Source organism: Rhizoctonia solani, chromosome 5 (genome assembly GCF_016906535.1).
Source record: "Rhizoctonia solani chromosome 5, complete sequence".
NCBI lineage: Eukaryota > Fungi > Basidiomycota > Agaricomycetes > Cantharellales > Ceratobasidiaceae > Rhizoctonia > Rhizoctonia solani.
Window position 1 is genome coordinate 1,532,315 of NC_057374.1, and position 9,787 is coordinate 1,542,101.

The window sequence follows — 9,787 nt, forward strand, 5'->3', positions numbered from 1 at the left end:
CAAACCCAGACAAGCGAAAACTCACAGGTAGCTACCGCCACCCATTTGATCGCTATTACACAGCCGGCTATACTTGTCAGCGAAGCATGACCGGGTTTAATAGGATTGCAGCAAACACCCCTCCTGGGAAGACACATGGGTATCCTATTCGGCCAAGCGGATTTCGAACAATGGTCTTTTTGTAACAGGCTGCATAATGGCGTTGCAACCCTCGTCAAGTAACGTGTGTCTTTAAAGATATACATATCAAGTCTGAAACACGCAAACACAAAGGCGAATATAACTGAGGTGCTGGGGCAGCGTTGGACCAGACCCTTTTATAAAAGTTCACAATCACATATACAGATTTTCGGTCGCCACAAGTGCTTTACAAACTACTGTTTCTTCTGGCAGTTGGTCTCCGCCAATTGCCCGTTGTGAGATCAACCCTATAGCAAGAGTACCAAGTACGTATTGTGCTTGGGGTTTGGCTGTGTCCGGTTCAAATTCTTCCATGTATATAGGGTTAAAGTTGGCGTTGTATGTTGTTGTACGGAAATCTCCAAGCATAATGACTTCTCCTTTCAGCTTGATGTTCCATAGCCATGCTGCATTGACCAACTCTTGAAGTTTTTCGACATGATGCACATTGAGTGGGCTTTTAATCTCACCAAAGAGATAGGTGAACAAAGGGTCTAGCTGAGTGTTCAAAATATTCGAAGCTATTTCCTTGATTTTGTCTTCTGTGTCATTGGCAGTCGGAGACCTGTAAATGCTCTTGAATGTATTTGATCGCCATTTCCCAGCCACAGTCTGGGGTTCTATCAAAAGAATACTTAATTTATAATATAATTATATCAATACTTGAACTAACCTCGCTCTCTGATATCTTTGTATACGTCACATAACGCATTACTTTGCTCCACGGAGATAAATGGATGGAATGGTGAGAATAGCTTGGCATCAAGCGAGGTGCAGAGCAGGGTTCGAATGCAGAAGTCGAGAAAGCCTTCAATATCCATTCCCATCCCTTCAGCGGATGATATTAGGGAGGGTCTGTGATTATCGTGCCCTAGTAATGACCTGAGCCCAGGTAGGTTGTGAGCATCTAGCGCAGTAACTTCGCTAATATCTCTGTTAAATACGTTAAATACGTATTTGTCGGTGAGATATGCCGAGAACGAACGCCCAATGTCGTCAATACAACGATTGAGATCCTTGAGCTCTTGGACAACCTCGCTCTGTTCAAAATTCTCCCGGAGCTGGAGCTGAGACCGGAGCGAAGAGTATTCCTGATGAATCTGTAGGAGCTTCTGATTGAGTACTGCTATTGCATCAACTTGGGCAGCATGTTGGTCATCGCTTTCTTTATAGGCTCTGCGGCATTGATCGAGTTGCAAGTTTTTGCTTTCCATTTCTGAATTTAGTTGTTTCCATCGAGCATCGAATGAATTCCTGAGGCTTGTTTCCCGGGCCTTCAGGTGGAATTCCAGTGTCTCTGCCTCGAAGTATCCTAAGAGGGTTTCCATATGAGAGCGGAACTCAGGTCGGGACATACGAGCGGATTTTTGTATCGGGAGGAAAATGGATGGTTTTTTTATGTAGGTTGTCAATGCACCTTGGAACCCATTCCGTGTGGGATCAAACATCTCGACATGTGCACCCATGAGAATAGCGTCGCCAAAAGCCGAGTTAGGATTGTGAAACTCGTCAACGATCGCAGGGTCGGCTTGCCAAATGTTGTCATATGCCACAAGAATGGTGAGCCGACCCAAACCTGCCGGACCCAGGAAATGTTTTGAGAGAACTGCGAAAACCCGAGAGAGAGCTCTACTGTGAAGCGTATCGCCCGCTTGGTGAACATATAGAATACCGTTAACACGTAGATCAGCCCTTCTGCTAATTAGGAAGAACATAAATTAACGTGAGATCACTAGCCATGCACAGATACTTACGGGTCCAGAAAATAATCGCCTATCTCTGTAAGAACTTCTGCGTCACTCATGTATGGATTGTCAAAGCCAGGTGTATCAATAAACCTAAACTTGTGGCCACAGATAACGGCACTTTGGGATTTGGCACAAGTGGTGTTATGATGCGAATGTTGGATTTCGCTTCGCTTTTTGCCAAAAGCATTTTTAATGTGCTTTTTTGGGTTAGGTGTGTTAATGTAAACGGTGCAAAGAGTTTAGTACTGACGAATGATTTTCCAGATCCAGACCTTCCCAAAACCCTGCATTTTGCCTCCGTTATTATAATGGTCATAATTTGATAATCTCACCTATACTCACAGTAGGTAAGTGATGCTTTGTCGTCGTGGCTCGACATGCCCCAATTCAATCTCTATAAACCCATCACGATCCTTGAGCTCAAATTCAACCTGTGGAACTGACTCCGAGGTTTCTCCAGAACGAGCACGCCCGGATTTCCGAAACATTTAGCCGAAGACGCTGCACAGTTTGTCGAGCAAAGATAAATCGTTAGTTGAAATGGAACTAGGGATAAATCTACTTGGACTTGGACTTTAAACAGGAAGTAGTGTACTTTACGACCTATCGTCGTTACATATGTGACTAGACTCTAACTTAGCGTTTATTAGGAAACGTAACCATTTGACACCAAAGTAATCATGGTACGTTCATGTTCGAATTTAGTATCGTGGTCTTTTTCACACAACCAACCAACGAACTAAGTCTTTGGTTTTGGTAAGTTCGAGTTTGATAACGCTGAGTTTTTGTATATCCTGTGAATAGGACCAGGTATACAAAGTTCCATAGGAAGTATCATGCACACGCCGTTATAATAGTTCGCACTATAGAGCTCTTGGTACACGCTGTGCTGTCCCTAATCCCAGAGTTTGCCCAGACTTAAGTACGTAGATTCTGGACATTTGTGTTAAATCTTTCAGCGTAACACTGGTTAATTACAATTTAACTCTTCGATTGAAGCATCTATAGTTAGAAACCGACTGGGTCTCCTGGAACGATGAACACAGGCCCTGTGCGAGTCACTCCCTTTAACAAACGAATCAGGATATTTGAAGTCTTTGAAAATTTCTTGGAGGCTTACTTTATCCTTCCATTCCAAGAATGCTTCGAGCTCGGTGCCACCAAAACGCATGCACACGGAAACCTCTAATTCCCAGTAATCGGCTCCCCTCAGCCCAGCCTTCCGCTCTAATGCACCTTCCAGTCCCCTCAAGTCAGCACTAATTGTACAGACCTTACGAAAGGTGGGAAGGAGATTTTCTGTGAAACTATTAGCGGTGCACCACCCTAAGCAATAATAACTAACCGTGCTCATCCCACGCCCATTCCGGCTCATCGTCCTCGGGGTAAGCATACAAGTCCATGGAAAGGGATTTTAAGTCAGGGTTCGCGGATCTATATGAGTTGCTATAGGTCTCTCGACAAATAGCTTCCGAATCAAGCGCTACCCCCTCGTTGCAAGCACGGTCAACTTCAGATGGGTAATTTTATGCATCCGTACTTACTTTGTGAACAACTTGAGACCACGCTCCTGGGATCACTGGTAACCCATGTGCTCCAAGATACGTTTTCCTCCCTTGATGATCTCCTATCCAAGGGAGAGCTATCCTAGAACATATTGCACCAAAAGAATATCGGGGTGCACGAGAGGATACACTATTAATTATGCTCCAAATCACAGCCCCATCAGCTACGGCTTTCGAGCTGATATCCACGATCAGTATCAATAATTTCAATATCCATTAAACCTACGTCGAATCATTGGTCCGTGTAATTTGACAGCCTTGTGGCTCATACTGTTTCTTGAACTCGTTGCGAAGATAAGGGCTGTCCCCGAACCCCCCTACTAATAGAATGTGCTATGGGGGAGTGAGAAAAAGAAGCATAAGGCTATTTTAATACTTACAGGTACGCGAAATGTACCAATCTGTTGGTTGACGCTGGAGATTATTTCTTTCGTGCATGTATCGAAGAATGGCTTCACAATAGTTCTGGGTATGTGTGTGCTATAAGATAAATCCACTGGAGAGTTTAGATGTACATACCCTGGTAATGTTAAGCGACCGCGGCGCGCTCGAATAGTGGTGTTATTGAAGCGTGAGTTGCCTACATTGATATACTGATCGATAGATTCGTCCTGGAAACCTCGCTTTGCCCCTGCCTCGAAGTCCTTCATTCCTGCTTTTCTATAGTCCTTTACGTCATCTTGACTTAATCCAATGCTAGACAGCATGTTTTGCAGATATCTTTCTGCCTCTAGGTCGACGAAGATGGCTCCCGCTTGTACACCTATAAATACCAATTAGGTCTTACTAGTAGAATGGATAAGTCGAAGGACTCACATGCCGAAGCGCGCTTCTCTTCTAGTTTGAGTACAGGATGCGCAGAAGTGACAGAGTATATGGTCGTATCAACTGTGGATCCTCCGGCGTCGCATACTACAAAGTTAGTTCCAGGCTGAATTAAGTGAAATGATTGAGTGATACACGATACGATTTTAAGGAGAATGATTTCACCTTGAGTCGGTCGCCCAGATTAGTATGATGGATACAAAAGTGAACTGATGCCTCAGCTTCAGTCAAGAATCGAATGTTCTTCTGTGCTTGTTCATGAGCAGAAACCCCGGCATCTACAGCCGCCTTTCGTAGGAACGTTTGCTCTCGAAGACCCCAACCGTTAGGATGTGCTATTACAACCTCCATATTAGGGCTGTATCGTTCCCATATAGACTTTCCGTCGAGAATTCGGTCTTCAAAATACTCCTGAGTATATTTGAGAAGATATCGCAAGAAATCAGCATATATTTGACCCAAATTAACACCTGGTGGTAAAGCTCCATCGCATAGAATGCATCAGTATAATTATGCTCAACTATCCTGAGCTTATTTACCATCTAGCTTTAAATCATGCCTAGTTTTCATGTCGTTTGGGTGTAGGTGAAGCTTAAAATGTTTCGCAAGGAACCAGTTGTTATCTTCGGCTTCTTCCTCGATATGAGGAAGTAGTGCCTCGGCACCAAATGATACAGCCTGTTATGAGGCTCAGATTCAGTAAGACTTTTGATGATTAATTAACAAACCTTTTTATTGGTATCGTACCAGACCAGAGTCGGAATTTTACTTTGCTGACTATGTACTTCTTGTCCAGGCCATTTCGTTACGCGGTGAACGGTCTGACTTGCTCCTATTGGTAATAATATATACTGGAGCAAGGCTGATAAATGATTCCCCACTTACCATTCTGTAGAAAGCTGAATGCGACACCACTTTGTGTTGAACCAATATCAATCCCTATCACAATCTTGGTTTCTCCTTCCCATGGTCCACGAAATGGTTTAGGGGTAGCATCAACAGATCCTCTAGATGTTGCCATGGCTTATTATCGTAATCCGCGATTCTGAGTTAGCTACCAGAGCGCCAAATAAAACATGCTTTGAGTGACACATAGAAAAAATTATCAATAGTTGGTAACATACTCGTTATGTATTCAGGTATGACCAGTGGTGATGGTTCAAGAGTGGCCTATGTGGTGTCCACGTAACGAAGAACTTGTGTAGCCACCGCCACCCATCTGATGTCTATCACGTAATTTGATTGGTTATGTTTCCCACCCTTGCTTATTGTGGCAAGATACACTACGCCACCTCATACGTCCAGGTATATTGGCAACATGGTCCATGTGCATTGGGGTTTACTTGTGGTTAAGTAAAAGACTTGGTCTTTGATCAGTCATTGACATTGAATCCAGGTACTGTGGTGTGGCACATGGTGAAGTGTGTATCACTGCAAGCGTTCCGGCTCGCATGGAGTTTATATTATAATCACGTCATCTTCGTTTATCACAACGTAACTATATTTCTGCCTTCATATTCGAGGTACGGGTGCGACTAATTGTAATACTTGTACGGACGCATGGCCATTGTTGCTTGATTGGGGATTTATTCAAATAGAATGTGAGCAACTTCATTACGATTTAACCTGAGACAGTGAACAGTGACTAAGTACTAGCTGGGTCGCAAGAATAAACACCCATGTTGATCATTACACAGATGAATTACGAGCTTCAAACATACAACGTATCAGTGGCAACAGTGGTCTTGCATATTATCGTTTCCTCGGGCGACCGCCCCCCACCCACCGCTCGGAGAGATACAAGCCCGATACCAATTGTCCCTAAAACAGATGTAGGTCTCACACCGGGTTGTGGCTCGAACTCTTTCATTATGTTTGGATCGAACTCGGAATTCGGGGCATGCGCAATTTGGCAAAAATCGCCGAGAACAATAACTTCGCCTTTCAACTTGGAATTCCAGTTCCATGCTCTCTTGACAAGCTCGAACATTTGGTTGAAGTGTTGTCTGTCCATGGTAGCCTCCTTGCTCCCAAACACAGAGGTTAACAGAGGGTTGAGTTGTGTACGGATGAATAGATGCAGTAGTTGACGAATTGATGTGCCTGTTTGTTCTTCATCGTCCGTGTAAATGCTTTTGAAAGTAGACGAACGCCATTTCCCCGCACTTGTTTGAGACTCTGTAGAGTTGACCTCTTAGTAGGAAAGAAGTCCTAAAAATAAACAAGATACCTCGTTTCTGGATATCTTCATATGCGCGCAGTAGAGCGGCGCTCTGTTCGGAATTAATACCCGGGTGAAATGGTTGGAAGACTCCTATAACAAGAAGAGTACAAAGCATGTGTCGGATTGAGAAATCAAGGAAACTCTCAATCTCCAAGCCTTTGCCATCTGAAGACGAGACCAATGAACATTTTCCTTCTTCGGCTTGGAGCAGCCTGAATAGCTCAGACAAGTTTTGAGCGTCTCGAGAGGTAACTTCGGCAGGATTTCTCCCAAACATCGAACGAACATGAGTGTCAGTCAGATAGGCAGATATAGAACGACTGATATCATCAATATGACGATTTATATCTTCTAGCTCTTGAACGATTTCACTTTGTTCAAAGTTTTCTTGAAGTTGAAGTTCAGATCGAAGTGAGGAATATTCGTATTGCATCTGCTGCGACTGATGGCGTAGATTTACTTCGGTTTCATGTAGCTCGACACGGAGCTTGTCGGCCTGGCGAAGAGCATCTTGACACTGAGCGAGATTGCGCTGCTTAGCTTCCAGAATTAATTCGAATTCTTGACGTTTTCGTTCATAGTCGCTTTTGGTGCGCTGTTCTTGGCTAGTGTACGCCTGTATAGGGGTCCTCTGTAGGATACTCTCAAGATCGGCAATGATATTAGACCTATTCATTTGGACCGGAAGCAAGATAGGGTAAGTAGAAGCATACGACTGAATCGCGTTGATAAAGCCATTCGTTTCGGCGCTGCTGGCGACAATTCTCGCCCCCATAGCGTGAAATCTGCCGATGGTCGACATGCCGTTTTGTTTTTCCTCGTCAATTTGCGTATTTCCCGGCCCGTGAGGATCGACATTTCGTACAAGGACAGTAAGACGGTCTAGATCACCTCCACCAAGGAACACATGTGAAATCACCGTAAGATATTTGTAGAAGGATTCGCTTCGGAGAGGATCGCCTGATTGGTGGATATATATAATTCCATTGACGCCGTTCCCAGTCGAACTCCTAGAGATAGTATTTATGGTTATCAAAAAGAGGAAAGTGTAGTAGTTTAGTCCAACTTACGATTCCCGAAGGTGCTTGACAAGTCTGGCACAAATCTCGATATCATCCAATTTCATATTATCGAAACCGGGGGTATCGATGAGCTGATAGTTCACTCCGGAGAATGATGCAAGGTGTGTTTTCATTTTTGTGGTTATTGCATGCCGTCCTATTGGCTGGTTCGGTTCTGTACAAGAGACTGCGTCTATCAACTGCAACTAATATGAGCAACAAAGATAATTCTTATTTTATAGTACGTACATAGGACTTTCCAGCTCCGGAGCGACCTAAGACACTAAGCAACTATCAGCAGGGCCGTTTAGATTGATTCGGTTGTACCCACAGAACGACGACTGGTCCCCGTCGAGCCTGTTGTCCAAAGCGCCCAGTTAATGGTTGGCCCAGGTCGTAAGGTTGGGCCTTTTTGGTCGATCCCAGGCCGAGAAACTCAAACATTGCTAAACGATTAATGAGAACCACTATCGTGTTGGATGCCGAGTCACCAACTGGTTGTTGGTGGCAAATGTGGCTGAATGTCAGGAAAGGCTAACAGCACGTGGTCACAGGTGAACCGCAGCGCGCGGAGGATCCACATGAGATACTTGGCCATACTTGGCCGAGGCACGGAGGTTCTGTCACGTGAGCCAACCACACTCGACCCCTCTCACCGCCTCGAGTAGTCACCGAGCGCGACGCATGGTGTGGCTCAGCTGTTCTTAATTTACACACCCTCCACTTCTCTCGACAAGCACGAAACCGACGCACACAGTTCTCTACCACCCCAAGCCTTCGATCCGGACGGTCGCGGCCTTGGGTTCCCCCACTCGTACCACGTCGAGAACTGATATTGTGCATGTACACACATACGTAGATAGATACATATATAGATGCACATATACTCATTTATCAGCGTACACGGGACTACATCGAAGCGTAGGCTAGGTATCTAATACAGGACCCATTTAAATTAGCTTCCGATTGATCGGTTAGGCAATGGGTATGTAGGACACGCATTGCCAATATATGTTTTTCCAATACTTGCGTGTCTTATTTGCAGTTTAGATACACTGATTTAATTGGCCATTCGGATTGCTGTTAAAACAAAAACCTATCTTTGGGGATTATTATCATTGGTCCTGTTCGGGTGGTGCAGGCTTCAAGCTCCGTCCCACCAAACCGGATACAGACTTCGGGCGCAAGATGCCAGTACAGTTTACCTTCCCAGTCTTACGCTTCAAAGCACCGGATAAATTATTCAAATTGGCGAAAATTTGGCACAGATTCATAAGCCCAGGAGGGGGTCCTTAGCACTCAACATGAGTTCATCAAGAGAATTTTGAACCTTGTGAACATTTTGACCATGTCGGGCTATCGTCGCTTGCATATGATAGTAACTGAACTTCAAAGGTACTCAAATTCGGCGTGGAAGTGTCATGAGCTCTTGAAAAGGGTCGGCGGCATACCGCGTGTACGTCCAGTGGTATGCCCTATTGTTGACATTAATAACTTGGGACATAATGTGCTCAATATTACTAACCTTGGCCACAGGCGAAGATCAGCAGACCGAAATCCATTGATGTCCGTCTACTTGAATAAATGGAGTACGTCTCCTTGATCATGTAGGTGGCTGAGAGAATAAATGTGGCCCAATGGTGACCCACCTGGTCGTTAGATGATCAAGTTGTGCGGTCACTACTCACATGACACCCCGATCCTAGGCTCTTCGGTCCAGTATTGCGTGTGAATCCTCCACGCGCTATAGGTTCAGACCCCTCCCCCCCGCGTTTCCCATGTCCTATTCCCTCAATTCAAAAGTTGATTGGATCTTCCAATTATATCTTTTTCTTGTTTGCCACCTGTATATTACTTCTGGGTTACTTGCACAGACCAATCTGGGCGCATGGCATTGTGGCTCATATGACTTGGTACGAAATTTATACCTGCGTTTACAGGTGCTGCTTAGTTGTAGTTATAAGATCGTGTAAAAATTAACTCCCAAATGAACCCAAATTAGTACCTGTATTGGTACCCAAAATAAGTACAGGGACATCTAAATTTTAGTGTGCAACGGGGGGGATACATGCGCGTAGGTTTACATGATCCAACCACCAATATATTGCTACATGTGAAGTGCACATGAGAAGAAATGTATTTAAATGTAACTCGCATGTTTATTGTACGTAAACCAGCTCTATT

At 44.5% G+C, this 9,787-nt stretch overlaps 3 protein-coding genes across 3 annotated transcripts; all 3 read right to left on the minus strand.

The window, feature by feature from the left end:
* Positions 1 to 333: 333 nt before the first annotated feature.
* RhiXN_09301 (50S ribosome-binding GTPase) lies at positions 334 to 2,416 on the minus strand (the record flags this gene model as incomplete). The annotated part of the gene is made up of 5 exons (XM_043329117.1): positions 334 to 800; positions 854 to 1,878; positions 1,935 to 2,125; positions 2,179 to 2,212; positions 2,271 to 2,416. 5 exons carry the CDS (start codon positions 2,414 to 2,416, stop codon positions 334 to 336), a joined length of 1,863 nt encoding a protein of 620 aa, XP_043180563.1.
* Positions 2,417 to 2,936: 520 nt separating this feature from the next.
* Positions 2,937 to 5,339, minus strand: RhiXN_09302 (heat shock protein 70 kDa 12A; the record flags this gene model as incomplete). The annotated part of the gene is made up of 12 exons (XM_043329118.1): positions 2,937 to 2,993; positions 3,049 to 3,227; positions 3,274 to 3,418; positions 3,473 to 3,671; positions 3,720 to 3,826; positions 3,874 to 3,958; positions 4,013 to 4,256; positions 4,310 to 4,424; positions 4,484 to 4,800; positions 4,858 to 4,996; positions 5,047 to 5,150; positions 5,204 to 5,339. 12 exons carry the CDS (start codon positions 5,337 to 5,339, stop codon positions 2,937 to 2,939), a joined length of 1,827 nt encoding a protein of 608 aa, XP_043180564.1.
* A 690-nt stretch (positions 5,340 to 6,029) lies between these two features.
* RhiXN_09303 (50S ribosome-binding GTPase) lies at positions 6,030 to 8,201 on the minus strand (the record flags this gene model as incomplete). Its single annotated transcript, XM_043329119.1, has 6 exons — positions 6,030 to 6,496; positions 6,549 to 7,552; positions 7,613 to 7,803; positions 7,853 to 7,886; positions 7,935 to 8,049; positions 8,099 to 8,201. The coding sequence occupies 6 exons, from the start codon at positions 8,199 to 8,201 to the stop codon at positions 6,030 to 6,032; spliced, it is 1,914 nt and encodes a 637-aa protein (XP_043180565.1).
* Between the last annotated feature and the right edge of the window lie 1,586 nt (positions 8,202 to 9,787).